This window comes from Oculina patagonica, chromosome 7, assembly GCF_052425735.1.
Source record: "Oculina patagonica isolate OP01 chromosome 7, crgOcupat, whole genome shotgun sequence".
Taxonomy (NCBI): Eukaryota; Metazoa; Cnidaria; class Anthozoa; order Scleractinia; family Oculinidae; genus Oculina; species Oculina patagonica.
The window spans coordinates 23,696,757-23,714,158 of record NC_135764.1 but is presented as its reverse complement, the minus strand read 5'-3'; the positions used below and the strand labels follow the sequence as shown (position 1 = coordinate 23,714,158).

General features: G+C 37.3%; 2 protein-coding genes across 2 annotated transcripts in view; both read left to right on the top strand.

Moving 5' to 3' along the window:
- The window catches only part of LOC144659298 (uncharacterized), a 23,775-nt gene extending 13,556 nt beyond the window's left edge, over positions 1–10,219 (top strand). Inside the window, exons 19-23 of the mRNA XM_078519717.1 lie at positions 1,554–1,625; positions 6,984–7,067; positions 7,512–7,586; positions 8,703–8,777; positions 9,347–10,219. Coding sequence (XP_078375843.1) covers positions 1,554–1,625; positions 6,984–7,067; positions 7,512–7,586; positions 8,703–8,777; positions 9,347–9,491 — 451 coding nt within the window. The 3' untranslated portion in view covers positions 9,492–10,219. The remainder of the gene's footprint in view (positions 1–1,553; positions 1,626–6,983; positions 7,068–7,511; positions 7,587–8,702; positions 8,778–9,346) is intronic.
- LOC144659297 (uncharacterized) lies at positions 9,816–17,402 on the top strand. The gene is made up of 6 exons (XM_078519716.1): positions 9,816–9,880; positions 10,323–10,531; positions 11,688–11,813; positions 13,178–14,740; positions 15,380–15,770; positions 16,130–17,402. The coding sequence occupies exons 1-6, from the start codon at positions 9,816–9,818 to the stop codon at positions 16,230–16,232; spliced, it is 2,457 nt and encodes an 818-aa protein (XP_078375842.1). The 3' UTR covers positions 16,233–17,402.

Here is a 17,402-nt window from a genome sequence, read left to right as displayed (position 1 = left end):
TCTCTGATTGGCCGTGTAGTACTTGTTTTCGTGCCTGCACTTGGTAACAAGCTCAGATCTTTTGTTCAAGAAGGTGTATCTGTCAGCTGATAGTATTCAGAGCTTCTCCGTCAGACACAAATTGCAGCGTGACGGGTTTCCCCTGTAAGCGCTTGCTCTCGTGACAATGGACCACTTGATCGAAAATTCGGTGTTGTTGTCTTTTAGGTCCCAAATCTTATATATATTTTTTAGTTGGATTTTAAGCCTTTCGCGTGAGAACCTTTTGTAGTTGGAATAAACCTTTGTTTTTATCTTTAGCTGTGAAATCGTGAAGTTCAGCGCAAGCATTCACGACAAAGGTTTCTGAATTGACAAGTGAATCAAGAGTTTCGTATATCGTGTTTTGAATGTCACAACTTTTATCGAGCGACAAAAGTAGCTTTAGTTTAAGTTTAAATTTTAGGGGTGAGGAGTCTAAATGTTTCTTTATGTTAGATGCACGCTTTTTAATTTTCGATATCTTTACAAGCAATAAATAGACGTGAAAAGCGGTCTATTTTCAAATAAATTAAACTCTGAAAAGAGTCACAAGACACTAAGCCCAGAGGGCTTTTGATTGGTTGTTAAATTTCAACCGTGACAAATTTTTCGCTTGTTATTCCACGCCGCCAAAACATTCTCAGTGACGGGAGACATTAGGTGAGAAATCTGTCTGAAAATGCCAAAAACATCTCAGCGGCGTAAAACATCAAACGCAAACACCGCCACTATTCGCATTTCACACGCACGCAGTAATTGATATTTAAATCTTTCTGAGAAAACAAAACTTTGGTTCGACGTCTTTCTTAGCAACGGCTTGATTGACATAGACTCGCACCGTTTCCAGGCACTGCTATGTATTCAAAGAAAAGTGCCGACTTTCTCCCCCACCCCCCACCCCCCCCCCCCCCGGCTTGAATGTAGAACAAAAGTGCTGACTCTGGATTTCTCTAAAAATACAAAAAAAATTATTTCCTTAGGATTCAAATTCACATGCACAAAAGTAACACTTTTCGTAAAACACTATTGTTTGTAAGATTTTTAATCCAGAATCAACGTAATGGCGTCATTTTCGTCCCTGACAGCTCTCCTATGGGATGTCAAAAATACGGTCTTAACAACTTTTGCACACAACCCAAAATTTTAAATCTTGTCTCCCGCTATGTTGACTTTGGTCGTGTATTATGAGCTTGATCCTTAGTTGGGTTTCAAACAGAGTTATAGGCTCCCACTACCCTGTCGCCTTGAAAGAAAATTTCCCGGGAGGTCCAGTCTTCAATCACACAATACACCACTTCGATTGTTATGTTGCCAGCATGGTTGCAATTGTCCTCGTAGTGTAGTGGTTATCACACCCGACCAGTATGCGGGGAGACGTGGGTTCAAATCCCATTCAGGGCAAATTTTCTTTCAAACATTTACTAAAATTAATAAGATTATTTGGGGTGTATAGGGTTTGTGGTTTCTTCATATACACCTTCCTATATATATAATATTAATATGTACTTTTTGCTAATTAATTACTATTGTAGGTCCCTGCACAGCAACATGATAACCTCTATATCAAAGGAGACCTTTGCAGAGGCCACTGATCTTGCATATTTGTACGTATCATAAATAAATTAGCATTCTCATTTACTGCAATTATTGCCTTAGCTAAAATAGGTAAATTAAGCAGGCAGAAAAAGCAAATAAATGCGATAAAAGCAAACTTATAAATAATATAAATTTAAGTTAATGTGACAACCATAAAGGAGATTGAGAAATGTTATATGAGCCACCTATTAAACTAAACAGATATGTCAGACAATATGCGAGCAAAGCAAACGCACTTTTGTTACGTCAAAAGGTCAGATTCTCGCCTTGTGCCCGCGTAGCATGTTATTTTTGGGCCCATCACATTCCTGCTTTCCATTAAGTCAATCAAAACCATACGTCCATAGTTTCATAATTTCTGACCTTCCTTTATTGTTGTCACGAAATTCCCAACCTTCCACCCGCTTTGATCTGTTACCATAGCAAAAAAACATAATTTCAGATTGAGTGACCAACATCAAATTTTTCCTCACAATATCAGCACTTAATCAAGAAAAAAAGGTTTCGAGAATTAATAAAATGACCACTAAAGGGAAATTGCGTTGATCTTTTAACAAATCCCACTAACATTATAAGGAAATGTATGAGATCAGTCAGACGAATTTGTATGCGGATAATGGACCTTAAATGGTTAGGAGTTTTTAGTTGGTTAAATCTACTCATAATGGATCTGTACTTTATTTTCTGCATTTTATCTCTAAATTCATTCATTCATTCACTGTTTTCAACCCTGATGAAAAGGATTTTTAGTTACAAAAGTAATAGTTATCCAGCCTAATGCTGTTAGACTTGAGCAGCACGTCTGCTTATTAAGACATTGTTAGTAGTAGATAAAATATGAGCGGGAGATCTGTATGGGCGTTTACAATGGCGAGCCGCTAGGCGAGCCATTGTAAATGCCCATACAGATCGGACGCGAATATTTTATTCTACTTGTGAAATGAAAACAATAAATTGAATGTAAAGTATTGTTATGCGAATCAGTAGAGATCTGTATCAAAAGTTAATGAATACTAATTAGCTGAGCAGGAGTTTGTATCAAAAGTTAATTCTTTTGTCTGATTTGTATTGGGGTTTACAGTTGTGTACATGTGATCTGAATACTGTGCTGGGATTGGTTTGCACCCTCATGAATTATTAATGAATTTTACAATACTTGTTACAGTTGTGTCAGGCTCAGTGACGTGTAACTGATGACATCATCTCTTTATGCAGGCACCCGAGCGACAGGATCTTTTATTCTGTTTAGCACGATCGAACAGAAATCAAGTTTAATCTAAAAAGACATCGCTGCGTAGAATATAAAAGCAAAATGCTCCCGTGCAGTTATAATGGAACACTAGAATGTATAAACGAAAGAGACTAATTTTATATGATGGGATCTATTAAATTTAGTAGACAGAAATTTCCAATTGTTATAATATACAGGGCCGCTCCGAGCAAGAGACCGTTTGGCATTTCTCGCAACTTAAAAGCTAGCTGGCGCGGATCGCATGTCGTTTATCGATGACACGCTAGAATATAACGCAATCTTTGTTGAGACAATCTTTGTCGAGAAATCTAAAAAAACTAAAATATATATACCTCTTATTAATCGAGTTCGAGGTCCGTACTGTAAAATACGGACCGAGTTTTTCTTATGGCCCAAGCGCGAAGCGCGCGGGCCATAAGTCGGCGGGAAAAACGAGGATCCGTATTTTACAGTACGGACCGAGAAAACGAGGTTAATAACATTTTTATTATATCTCTCACTCTGGAGAAAAGAAAACATTTCAAGTCAAGCGTGCGGGGAGCGGCTTCGTTTGACTGACATACGTCAAAGGCGAAAGGACGAGTGAATTTCATTGGCTTTGTCGTAATCAATTCGGTCGTTTAATAGCTCGATTGATAAGCGTATAAACATAATTTGAATCCAACCTTCACTACTTTATTTCTGCAATCAGTTTTACAGTAATTTCAGTGACAGGATGAAAACTAGATACCGTGCAAGTTTCCTTTGGAAAAACTTCTAAAGTTCTTCGCTTGGCAACGAAAGTGCCGCGATTGACAACATGCTTTATAGCTTACCATACTTTCGAAAACTTATGGCAATGTTTCTAGAAAATACTGAACGAGAAAACACGTATAAAGTTTGAAGGAACTACTTAAAAAAACTTAGCTCTTTAAGGCGGCGTTGAATGCTACGTTGAAAGCTTGAAATGCTGTGTGGCTCAAACTCAGCTCCATCGCGTTTGCGTACGTCTTTGAAAAACTTTCCGAGGAGCTTATCGAAGACCTCAGCAGGTACGGTTTCAGAAATTCTACATGAAATGTTCCATCAGTCTGCTCTTGACAATAATTTTCGAACCGTTTTCATTCACTTTTCGTCTTCTTGACCGTGTTTGCAGATTTCTCCGCACTTATGAAACTTTCAAGTTCTTGCCTTGAATCCTGCTCGGATTGCTCTAAGTCCGCCACATCAGGGAAGTTTTCTCCTTCCAACAGATCACAAAAATTGAGTTTAAAGTTCGGTAGACCTTTTTCGCTTCGCCTTTGTTCCTTGCTTTTTTACTCCGACTGCAAACGTTGTAGGAAGTTTTGAAAATCTTCTTCGCGAGACATTTCAACTTGCCAAGGCGTACGGCATCAGGAGAAAGTCAAATTTCGCGGGCCGTACCGCAGAATACGCCCCGTAAAATTGACCAATCACAGCGTGCGTACTATCTCAGAGATATAATAAAAAAAAATATTACTGTTGTTCAATTGAGCAAATCTACGAAGAAAATTTATTATTAACTTTGCATCACTGGCCTGTGAATTTATAACTACTTTATTTATTTGAATTCCATCAGATACTAGCTATGCTATTTATATAATCAGTAACATTGCTTCTTAGGTTTAAAAAATGTAAGCTTCAGTTGGATAAATACACCTTATTCGATGGTTTAACATAAAATACGAGCAACGAGCAAAATGTCCGCTCGTATTATATGTTAAACCATCAAATAATAATAATTTTTCTACTTAGTTTGGGTCCGTATTCCGTAAGTTTGTCCGTCCGTATTTTTGCCCTGTTCTACTGTGTAATAAATATGGGTTATTGACCAAACGTGAGGTCAAGATGGCAGGATATTGGCCAAGTTCTTTTTTTGCGTGTTTATGGACCGAGACGAAGTCGAGGTCCATAAACACGCAAAAAAAGAACGAGACCAATATCCTGCCATCTTGACCGAACAAGCTTGGTCAATAAAGGATTTATTATATGACTTTTTTCGAGCACTGAAAAGGAAGCCAGTTGCATGCACAATCAATGGCGCGCGCTAAAGTCATCGCTAGAAATCGCGGACATTGAAGTCGGCGAATTTTGATGCTTCTTACATTAACCGCTCGCGAAACTTGGTAATAGCCGCTGATTCGAAAGCCTGACTTTGGGCTCATATACATCTACGATGGTACACAAAAATGCGGCCTACACAGAGTAATATTTTGTGAAGTAGGAAAACCACTGGTCATAAATATTGCTTGATAATAAAAATGGAGCAAAAGATCTTTCAAACGATGGCTTTTGCGGCAAAATTGGAGCAAAGACGGCTGAAATATCGTAGCTCAAAGACAGCGGATTTTGGGATTTCAATGTGAACTGCCGCCGTGTGTTTACAGTATGCGATTTTTTGTGGTTTTCTAACGGCAAAGATACAAATGAAATCTAATCGGAAGGAGATGTAAATCATTTGGTGAGTTAGATTCATGTATAGTTTTATCAAATCTGCTTTCACATTTTTTCGATCACATTCAGTTTGCCGATAATCCCCGTTGATATACTTTAAGTTTTCGGTTTTCGCCATACATTTCTCCTCTACGCCTTATAATTTTGGTCTCAAAAACTGTTCGCAGAAAACGTTCATGAATACAAATGAAATTCGAAGTCTGCACTTCAATTCTTGTACAATGTGGTTCTTAATACATCAATCTACTGTGTTCCGCTTGCACATTTTTACATTTGTTAATTTGTCAAGAAATATTTAATAAAACATTTCATTCTCCATACATTTTCTTTGTAATTCTTGCGTTCGCTTCTACGGTCAATGTACCGCAGGACATACTATTCGCGGACTCGGAGGTCCGCGATTTCTAGAGATGCATTTCATTGGTTTAAAAGTTTAGTGAGTGACTGTCAAATTCTTGAATGAATCGAGTCGAAGAAACACGATGCGACAACATCGAAATTTAGCTCTTTTTAACCATCAAAAGGATATCGAAATTGCTTAAATTTTCGAATCAACGTTGACTTTGAAGCCTTGAAACAAGAATTTCCATTCCATCTGGCCACCAGCTTTGGGGTATTGGACGCTTTGCAGAGTATTTGCTCGCTTCTGGCGCTTTTATTACGAGCTGAAATTGTGGTTGTTGAAAGCGTTTGGGACTTTCCACTTCACTGGAAAAGCTTGAACTTTTCTACATCATTAATTTAAATGTTCGACCCACCCATTATTCGACGTGAGCGTTTATACAGGCTTCGGTGAAAAGATGTTAAGCTTGCAGTGCCTGGTTCTCCGTGCCGTCCGCTTTATGCAGATTTGAAGATGTTACACAAGTTTGCCGAGTACTTCTTCAGGTATGCCACTGTCCTCAGTCTCTCCCTTTTCCGCCAAACAAAACTGATATCATGTCTTGAAGTCGCTTTGCGAATTAATTTTTGTATTAGCCGGTTTTTGCGGCAAATAAAATTCACGAAACTCGTTAACATTTGTAGTTTAATTTGTTTGCTTTCATTCGCTTTAAAACCTATTTCTTTGTTATCGGACTTCCTTTCGCTGGAAACAGACAGAAAATCTTTGTGTTGTTTCGAAAAATAGCTTCATAGCGAAAAATTACGACGAAAAGCTTTTTCGAGTAGCGTCGGAAAAAAGTTTTTTGCTTGCGGGAGCACAGCGGGCGATCCCGAGCGGTCAAGATGGCTCCATCTTGACCGCTCGGGTAGCCAATCAGAGCACGAATTTCGCTTCATCTTGACCGCTCACGGAGCTAGTCATATAATAACGTGGCATATTTTGTGCGTCCATTTGCCCTAATATGGTAAAATGGCGCAATAGTGGAATAATAACGGTCTTTATCACGCACAAGGTGTCAGCTACTTTTGTTTACGTTAAGTTTTTGACAAATTTCCTCAAAATTATGTAAGACCCCTTGTGAAACGTCATCGTTTCTGCATGTATCGCATGCCTTTTATTACAAATCACTTTGGTATTCATGATTTTATGCATGCAGTACAACATTACTTGTAAGGAGTTGCCATCTTTGCATGTGTATCAGCAGTTCATGGGACAATATTGCCTAAAAGTAAATTTTACTTTTCTAAGGAAGCCATGTTTGCGTTTAACTCCTAGATTTCTGAGTGCCAACAAATTAGACAATATTCCGTATCGAACCTTCAGTAATGTTTATCTGGGCTTCTCGCAGGAAAGTATACTGTGAGTATCAACTGTAAGTGCACCGTAAAGGGTAAAAATAGGATAAACGAATCGCATCAAAACAGTTAAGCGGCTCAGTCTAAATGACGCGTGTTTTTGTGACTTTTTTAAATTCTAGTTCTAAACCAGTTATATTTTTTGAAAGTGTAATTTTAGTTTTAAGTACGAATGAGTATTGTATTAAAAGGAACAAAGAAAGAAAAAATTGTTAAATTATAGAGAAATTTAGGTAAAATACTTGCTGGAAAGTGCATTAGGCACGATACACTTAAAACAACGGACAACACCTACAATAACAGATAAGTTGTAAAAATGGACCTTCATCAAACCAATAGGAAACGTTATATTGTAATCATAAACCTTTGGAAATAGTATCGAATGAAATGCTTACTCGGTTTGTGTTTAATGGTCCTAATAAAATTATTTATGATGTTATCGTTCAAGGATGTTCTCAGATAATCCTATAACGACAATACAACCAGAGGCATTTAGATGGGACTACCACGGTGGAATGCATGTGTAAGTTATGAGCATTGGCTTCTTTATGATTACCATCAACTTTGCCATCACAATCATATCTTCTTTCAGTTGCAGTTATGTATGCAACTTAAACGCGCTGTATGCTTGTCAAAATTTTCAAATAACTTCGCCATTTCTGTCTCGATTCGGTGAAACTTTCGCATTTTACTCGAAATGTGTCAAAAAATAATACGCACGTCAATATGATTGTGAGATCTGCGCGATGTTACTTTTATTGAACCCGCCTATTGGGATAAAACTGTTATTTACAGAAAACTGAGCGCCAAGATTTCGTTTAAACTTCTGCAATCATGACTCTAAGTTTCCAAAAAACCATCGGAACAGAAACCCCGATACAATTTGAACATCAAAATATAAATAGAGACTTGAAACCCTCCTGAGCTTCCGCATTTTGCCCAAAAGTACCATAACCGAAGTCAAAAAGCTTGTAAATCACGAGCAGTCAGGCGAGTGATTTACAAGCCTTTCTCGTGCTCTCCCAAAATCCCGCGTGGTTTTATTACGCCAGTAAAGCCATAGAAAGTTCGGTTTATTGCTTAAATCATTATCATTACCATTAGCATGACCATTACAATTACCATTACCTTTTATTATTACCATTACAATTAACATCATCTTTAATGTTAACATTATCATTATCAATGTCATTACCTTAACCATAGCTATTACCATTACCTTTTATTATTACCCTTACCATTAACATAATCATTACCATTAGCATTATCATTATCATTATTATTACCTTTACAATAACCATTACAGATATCTTTACCATTAGCATTAACATTAAAATCAACATAAGTATTAACATTACAATCATCATTACCATAATCATTACCATTGCCATGCAATGGCCATAGCCATTGCCATCGCAGCTGCCATTAACTTTGCCATTTACATTAATTGTCATTGAAAATGCTATTCCTTTTTTTAATCGAGTTTAAGCATGACAGGCAATTCTATTTCGTGTATTTGATTACAAATATCTCAAGAGAGATGGTAAAACTTCAAAAAGAAATGAACAAAGAAAACACTTTTTTTGTTAAGTGCCCTTGACTTTTAATGTTGTTTCTCTGTGAATTATGTTCCTAACAGGTATTTGCTACGGACGAAACTGAAGACATTGAGCCTAGATTCCTTCATTCACCACAGGGTTCACGATTATCGAATGTAAATTTATAATTTATTTCTTTTTTATTCTTAAATACAATCTTTATCTTACACCTACTTTTATTATAAAATTTTATATTCTATTCTCATTTATTAATTTAATCATTTATTTATCTATTCATCTATGTAATACGGTTCTTTTTTCTTAGAATTTAAGATATAGATAGATATATTTTAATGTAAATAGTTTTCCCGTCTATTTTTTTTAAAAAAGCTTTATACCTCACTGACACTATAATAAAGTATTTCATTCACGTATTATTTAGAAGTTAAAAATACTGCAGTGATAAATACTTTGGAAACTAGCCATTTGTAATCAATAATAGTATGAGTTGATTGCAGCTGATCTCTTTATTGGTATTCGATTGTTTATTATTATAATAAAGATAATGATGATGATGACGATGATGATGATGATGATGATAATAATTTTTTTATAGCGCCATGTCCTGTTGGTTCAATGGTGCGTTACAAAAAAAATGAATTAAAAAAACGTGCTTTTCAAAAAAGAGAAGCATAGAGAAACAATTAAAACATCAACTCATTCACTTTTTTATTGTACTTTTCAGGCTGATGGTAAACAGAACGATTGCAAAATTGACATATGTAACAGTTTTGATGAAGAAAAATATCACAATATACTTGTCAGTGGATTTAAACGAGAGAACGTCCTTTAGGGGCGTCCATCGAATGTATTTTTGTTTAAAAAATTAACCAGAGACAAAAAAGGAAAATATATATTTTTAGTTGCTGGCCACACCATATTATGATTTCGTGGGGGGAGGTAGCTACAGGAGCATTAGGTGTGGCAAGAAGTTACAAATTTACATTCGTTGAGTAGGGGTATCTACTTACAGGCGCCAATTAATATCGCTCAGCATAAGCAATTGGAAACCCTTCAGAACTGAAGACGCCTCCTGTCAGACGGAGAGACAACAGTGAGACGAAACTACATGCTTCTTGATCACGGAGGCTAGTCGCAGAATTGGTTTGCGTCAACTTCGCTCGTGTCTAAACGGTGACGCTAGTGATTTAACGATGACCCTAACGTCGGTAACCGACAAGCGTAAACTATGGAGCAAACAAAGAAACATGATCATACTGTTTGATGTAATTCCTTTCTTATCGTTAACTTTAATGGAAAGTGAACAAAAAAACTAAATCCAAGTATTAGAATAACGACAATTTTGCATAAGTAAAGAGGCTTACTTTTAAAACTGTCTGATATGAGTTAAACCAATCTCGATAGCTCAAGTATTGCAGCAACCTAGCAGCTTTCTCGAGTTCTCAACTGACACTTTCTGACTGATAGGCATCGAAGTTATCACCGTCAAAACAATCAGTTTTCAAATAAGAATCTCGGCATGGAGAGTTTTTTAATGGTTCGAATATTGCGTTAAAAACGCCGATTCACCTAGCCATTTTCATCCCCCAATCACCACCCCCCCCCCCCTCCCCGACGTTCTGTCTGGATTTAGTTTAGGCTACAAACAAGAGTTTCGCTCCTGCTATGCAAATTCACTAGTTCTTGGTTTTGTCTCCTAGGAATCCTGTCATTTCCGTAAATGATGCCATCCACGTTGAATACCCCTTGTTTGGGACCGGCTATTCACTGGTTTCCATTCTTGTGGCCTCGGGATTTGGACAAGTACTCGAGAAGACCTTTTCTTTGGCTTCATTATTACCATGCCCCTTGGGCACATTTTCCAATTCCTCGGCGAAAGGAGCAAATGGTTGTACAAAATGTCCACCAGGTTTTTATAGCCTTTTTTCAGTCGGTATCTAATAAGAAACCTTCCTTTATTTGTAAACAAGCTTTCCCAGTCAGTTTTTTGGGGCCGGTAAGGTTTATTCCCAGAATCGGAAAGTTCTTTCAATTTTCACTTGGGTTAAAACAATAATACTGAACAAATGTGTGTTAGGGTGAGATAAGAACCAAATTTTCTGTATCATCCACACAATGACTTTTTAAAATACCCAAGCAGGACGTATATTTGTGACTGTAAAATATTATCGGGAAGAAAAACGCGAAGTAATACATATAAGTAACATGCACTGTAAGGAAAAACCAAATTACTGTCAAACCGGATGTTCTTTTGATGGGAACTGCAATGTTCCAATATTGATTGACAGTTTGCTCGCCACAACTTGCAACTTTCGAATTCAATTTAAATTTGCTCGAGCAATTTGCCAAATTCCGATTGTACCACCTTTGTTTCAAAGAAACAGAAAATAATTGCCCCTTATTCGACTGTTCATCAACAGAATGCGAGAAATAAGCGACAGGCTTAGTTTACATTGCTAAGTTAGGAATTACGCTTCAAAATTACAAACGTATAGGCCGTAACTTGCGGAGCAAATTTGAATTTTTAGGCGCAATTCCAAGTTTGGCGATTTCGACTAAGCCTGTCGCTAATTTATCGCAGTCTGATGATAAGCAGTCGACCATATAGGACAATTATTTCATCCTTCTTTGAGACAGAGGTAGAATTATTATGTTTCATACGGGAAAAATGAAAACCGGAACTTGCTCAGGCAAATATGAATTGAAAGTTGCAAGTTGCGACGAGCAAACTGTCAATCACTATTGGAACATTGCGCTGCAACATTGCAAAGTTCCCATCAAAAGAACATTCGGTTTCATTGTAAAATAATTGCTTTTGCTTGAAAATGCAAGAGCCCGAAAACATGTCCACACAGTCCGATTCTGAGGTCGATCATTTCTGTGAATACGTTTTTTAAATTCCCTTTTTACATATTTTTTTTAAAACCTATTAATTGTGTCCCCAAATTAGTATGGGATTTTCCCAGGCTATGTGGCTTTGACACATTAATAAAGTTTATCATCTATCTATCTATCTATCTTTTTCATCTGTTAAATAAAATAGTTTTTGATGGTTCCATTTTTAGGAGGATTTTACTCTGATGATGTCGGCTACGTTGCCAAAAGCTGTAAAAAATGTCCAAATGGTTCTTTTGTGTCAATTGACAAAGCACCAGGAACACGAAAGCAAGATTGCAAGTCTTGTCCTGAAGGTAAAAATCGATTACAACCACTGGATCTTAATCGCAATGTATTTCCGTTAATTCGTAACAATGAATGAAAACATTCTTATTTTTGCAGGATTCAGTCAACCTTGTATTAAAAACCCTTGTAAAATGATTGTTGCGGTAGCTCTATTCCTTTCAGTTCGTACTTTCCTTTAATGTGATGTTTTCAAAGCTGACATATTCTTTAAAAATTACTGACGTTTCACCCTCAGAGGTACAAGGGGAAGGGGTGGGAGGGTTGGGAGGGTTGGAGGTACGGCCGGTGTTACGACTTTGAAAATTCACCATCTCGGGGTCATTTTGGTGTGACAACTGATATTCCACTGTTTCTGCTGCCATGTATACCCAATTTAGAATCTTCACGTATTGTTCATTTTAGCATCTATTTATTGTTTTGGATAATAGTGCATCCATTTATATTGATCAACTTTCTGGCGTCATGAAAAAGTGGTAAAATAATGGTAGCTGATTGAAGATGGTGAGTTTATGACACCGCAGGAATTCATTATTAAAAGAAAACCAATCATATTTGAAAAGGCAAGCTCGAGAATATCTCTTTGGGGTATAATAATGTCAAAATAACAACGAAACCCAAAACGTATAGTGCAACTGTCTTTCGGATCATGTTATCGTATAGCACGAAATTTCCCAAAGATTATCGTTTTGAAATTTAATTATCTTTTGCAAACCGCAAGAAGGTGCTCAACAACTTGCAGCTGCACTTAAACCGTTTGCATTCAGGATTCATCAGAGAGTAAGTATTTTTTTTCTGCATTCCACTGATACTGATCAATGCAAAGAATTTAAAGCTGGTACATGTTTGCAATATTTGTAGTTTGGAAAATTCACTAAGTTCACTGAGGCAACTAGCTTTCTTTTGCGCAAATTTTGTAAAAAGCAGACAATTACAGTCGAACCTTTCTTCAGCACCTACAAAGGGTACACAGTTAACCTGGATAATGTAGTGGCCTCTGGAGAGAGATGGCTTTTGAGGGAACGTTTTGACAAGAAAACATGCATGGAGAGGTGGACAATCGCCATTAAACAACCTAGCCGTCGTAAAGACGTGGCCTTTATATGGACCTGGCGTTCATGAGACGAGATTCGACTGTATATCACGTACACATTAACATTCTTAAAATTGAACTCGCTAAAACACTTTACGCCATTCGGGAGCTAAAAATGTATTTTTTTCTGTGTAAAATTCACACTTTTGGACAAACGCGAGGCTCATTGAAACCTTACGAAATATACAGTGGCACAGTAGCGCCCGATTTGTTTCTGCCGATTCTGTGCTAGTCTTGGGGAATTTTAAGGCTTATATAATTATCTTATCATGTGTCCAACAGGGACAGAAACAGATTTCTTCGCTGGATACCGTGCTTGTGTTTGTTTGGAAGGATTTTATCGAACCCATCTGTTTGAGAAATGTCACAAATGTGGACAAGGTGGACTAGAATGTCAAGATGATTACGCTACTTTGAAGGCTGGTTATTGGTGGAAATGGCGGAACTTAACACACACGAATCGCTACAGATATTTCATTGCGAATCTCCTTACATCTTCACCAAAATTAGACGCTTCAAGCGTACAATACCCTTTTCCTTTACCAACGCCTTACAAGTGTCTAAGAAAAGAGTCTTGTAAAGGTGGTCTAGATTCCCAATGTGACGATGGTTATGAAGGTCCACTCTGTGAAGTTTGCCGTCCTGGATACTACAGACAATTAAAACTGTGCACACAATGTCCATCAAAAAAGTGGATTGTGGGACAGCTGTCAATCATTGCGGTCATTGTCCTAATAATCGTTGTAGTTTTGGTGTGGACAAGCAAAAGAGAAAATAAAAAGGAACGGAGAAACTCTGTTATAGACTTATTGTTGTCAAAAGTTAAGATCGTTATTGGCTTTTATCAGGTCACCTATGGCTTACTACAAGCGTTCTCGTTTATAAAATGGCCAGGGTCCTTGCAAGCAATCGCCAAATATTCAGAAATTCTCCAGATGGATGTACTCCAGATAGCACCTATTCACTGCCTTTTCTCGCGACTTCGTGCGGATGCCTTTGAACACTTATTGATGATGATGACAATAAATGCTGCTGTCATTGGCTTTTCTGTTATCTTTTATGGAGTGCGTAAAGTAATAATCTTACGTAGTCGAAACTTACAGGACAATGATAAGTTAAGAAAAATCTCACAGTCAAAAGAATTCGTGTTTAGGAATCTGTTTTTCTTCCTGTATGTGACTTACCTGAGCACTTGTGCCAAGACAGCCAGTGTTCTACCAATGGCTTGCCAGAAACTTTGCAGAGATGAAAAAGAAGAGTTGTGTTCCAAGTACATGAAAGCAGATTACAGCATACAGTGCCAAGGTACAAAGTACGGTCATTGGCTTATTGTGGCATACATTTCCTCTGCCTATATTTTTGCCCTCCCTGCCTCCTCATTCATCGCCCTTTGGAGACAACGAATAGCAATAATAACTGTAATACAAACCGACGGTTTTCAGGATCCGGACTCTGGTATGGAAATGATCTCGGGACTGCGTTTCCTTTTTGAAAACTACAAACATAACTCGTGGTATTGGGAATTGGTTGAAATGTCCCGTAAAGTAATCCTAACATCTGGTATAATTCTTGTAGGCCACGAGAGCAGGTCCTACATTGGCTTAGCATGGATCATTGCCGGGATGTATGGAATGCTTTTCTCCTGGATCAAACCCATACGAGACGTGACCGAAAGAAGATTAATGGCGACTTCTCTTGCCGTTACTGTTGTTAACCTCGGTATTGGAGCAGTAAGCAGAATTCCCGTAGAGAACCTCCCAGTCACGACCGACACGTACACCGATGCAGAGTCATTCAAAATATTGGTAATTGGAGCAAATACTTTGGTGATCGGCCTACTCGCTGGTAAGAAAACAGTTTTACTTTATAGTTCAGTGACTAATTTGAAGTACGGCAGGCAAACTTCTTTTGTAAAAGACAAATGACGATAAGGCACAGACGATCTCACTGTAAATTCTACTCCTTCTTAGTTTCATTAACCTAATTTTTGGAATAAAATAGACAATTTCAATTTGTCAATGAGAATATCTTGTAAAACTCACTCACTTTCCTCTTCCCTTCAAGTGAGGTAGAAAGCTGTGACTATACTACACCGACGATCTCGATCTTTTGCCACCTTCTGATCCTGTCGCCATGTATAAGCCATCTCTTTTAGCTTCGTTTCAACTTTTTACTATGTTGTTCCCTTTTCCTTATAGGGTCGAGCTAAAATCGAACAATAACGCACTTCTCAAATCTTTCATTACTAATAGTTTACAACACATTATACTAACCGTGGACATTTTGAACCCAAATTTCGATGTTTGTTTAATGTGCATACCTTTCCAGCATCACAAATGTTAAATTAGAAGTGCAAGGATTTCATGTACAGTACAAACGTTTTCAAAATAGGTATATATATATCTGCTGAAACACGGACTCATCAAGTTATGTTCTAAATGAAACACTATTATTCCAAACTCCTTTATTTCTCGCCCATTTCAGCTCAATACGCAGTGTTTCTATATCACTACCTCAAGGAATGGTGCAAAAATCCTCATTGGTCCTTTTCATGCTGTCTGGGTTTGCTTCTGCCTCTTAATGATTTACAGGGAGATATACGTGGCATCGCAGGAGAGAATATTCTCACAAACCAACTTCAAACCGGGCAAATTGATAAGCCAACCATACTTTCTGAAGTGAAAAACAGTGGAGCTATTGACGTTACTATTGAAGAGGGTGATGAAGGTGATAATACTACAATGAAGGTCGAAGACGAAAATTGTCAAGATGCTGAGCACAGCAACACAAGACGTCATCAAGGGACACAAACAGATCTATGCTCGAGTCCAATTGTACATGGTGAGCCAATGTCTGAATTACTTGAGGATTCTTTGTAGGTACGCACTTTGAAGGAATGTCCGAGGGCACTTTAGATTTCAAGGAAAACATGATTTCATGATTTCAAGTCCAATAAAGTTCAGCTTTTTCTAAGCCGGGTTTTGAAGGAATGTACATAACATTGCATAAGTTTGTAATTACTGTTGCAATTTGGCGGAGAAAATTATTCTACCACTATTATTAAAGATGAAATTGAGCTCAGGGACAAAGTTATTTTTCATTCCCATTTCTTTAGTTTTAAGATCGAAAATTCGTTTTGGCAGTCTTCTTTAGCAGGTTGATAAGTATTCAGACTGCAAGAATTTTGTGTATTTCATGCGAGCGTTTATTTCTTAAAATCGTTTTTTTTTTAAGGTCTCAATGCTCCATCCCGGTAACCAGGGATCGTTTTATCCACAAGAATGAAAGAAGTTACACTGGAAATGGACGAGGAAAAGAAGAGATCAAGCGCTTGTAACGTGCCCTCAGTTGAAGAAACTGACGTAACCTGAAATTACAACCGTTACTAACAATATCAAGCAGTAGTATTAAAATAGTTTGTTAAGAGGACATAAGTATTTGTAGTGGTGACAGTCTATTTCGTTGATAAGGATTTTATTCTGGAGTCCTAGATGTTGGCTCGGAGTGTAGCTCAATAAGAAAAAATAAGCTTATAAGGAGTAATTAAAGCTGGGTGTCGTTGACAGTCAACCTCGCTAATATAATACAAGATATCTTGGGTTTAGGATCACTTGTTATATTTCTGGAAGTACAGATGTCAGCAACCGAGAAGCAGTTTAAGGAAATGTTCAGATCCAGATTCAAACTTACTCTTGTTCAAATCTTCATAGCGATTTGGTAAACAAAAATTATCCGTGTCGACCAAAGGTCATTGCCTGTAGGTTGAGCATCATGTTTTTGTTTTTGTGCTTGTTTCCTGTGTTTGTTTTGTTTGTTTCCTTACAGTGCAGTACTGCAGTTTTTAATTTTCTTTAGGTTCGTCATGAAGATTTCATACAAAGAAGGAAGGGAAGAAACAAGAACTGTCCTATATGAAAAACAGTTGCTTTGTATAGGGTCTTTTCAGTGTGTGTATTTATGACCTGAGCAATTATACACAGGGGTTTTTGTCCAATAATGTCCAAAAGATATACCAGTTAAAAGGCTCTGGATAGGGTAAACTTAAGGGCCGGGAAAGGAAAATAATAAGTGGCGAAACAAATCACTTGAGGCGTATTTAACAGAATAAGTCTTCACTTTCCCATCCTCCCCCTCTGTACTTAAGAAATATTTAATAATTTTTGATAGTCTTCTGCTCGCCATTTCTAAAAGGCAACAGAGGAAAATAATAAACCATTGTATTTATGTTCATCTTAATATCAACATAGTTATCACATATTTATGTTTAGGTATACTACTCGAGGATTAATAAACAGCTTAAAGCATATTTTTGAATATTGTTTTAGCAGTTTGACAATTAACAAGCAATAGAAATACCTCATAGCCTCTCGTTTTTCACGAGCGAATAGTGTCTCTAGGTAAAATAACGGGGAGCGAGTAGTCTTCTTGTTTTTTAATAAATATGGAGCGGTTACTAAAAGAGTGTCGTACGTAAAACCAGAACCAAAGGAATCAATATGGCCAATCA

Excerpts from the sequence above, each read along its gene's own strand:
- LOC144659297 (XM_078519716.1), top strand. The coding sequence starts at position 9,816 with ATGACCCTAACGTCGGTAACCGACAAGCGTAAACTATGGAGCAAACAA. Across the intron at positions 9,881-10,322 it reads CAAAGAAACATGATCATACT|GAATCCTGTCATTTCCGTAA; the intron begins GTTTGATGTAAT and ends TTTGTCTCCTAG. Across the intron at positions 14,741-15,379 it reads GGTGATCGGCCTACTCGCTG|CTCAATACGCAGTGTTTCTA; the intron begins GTAAGAAAACAG and ends CGCCCATTTCAG.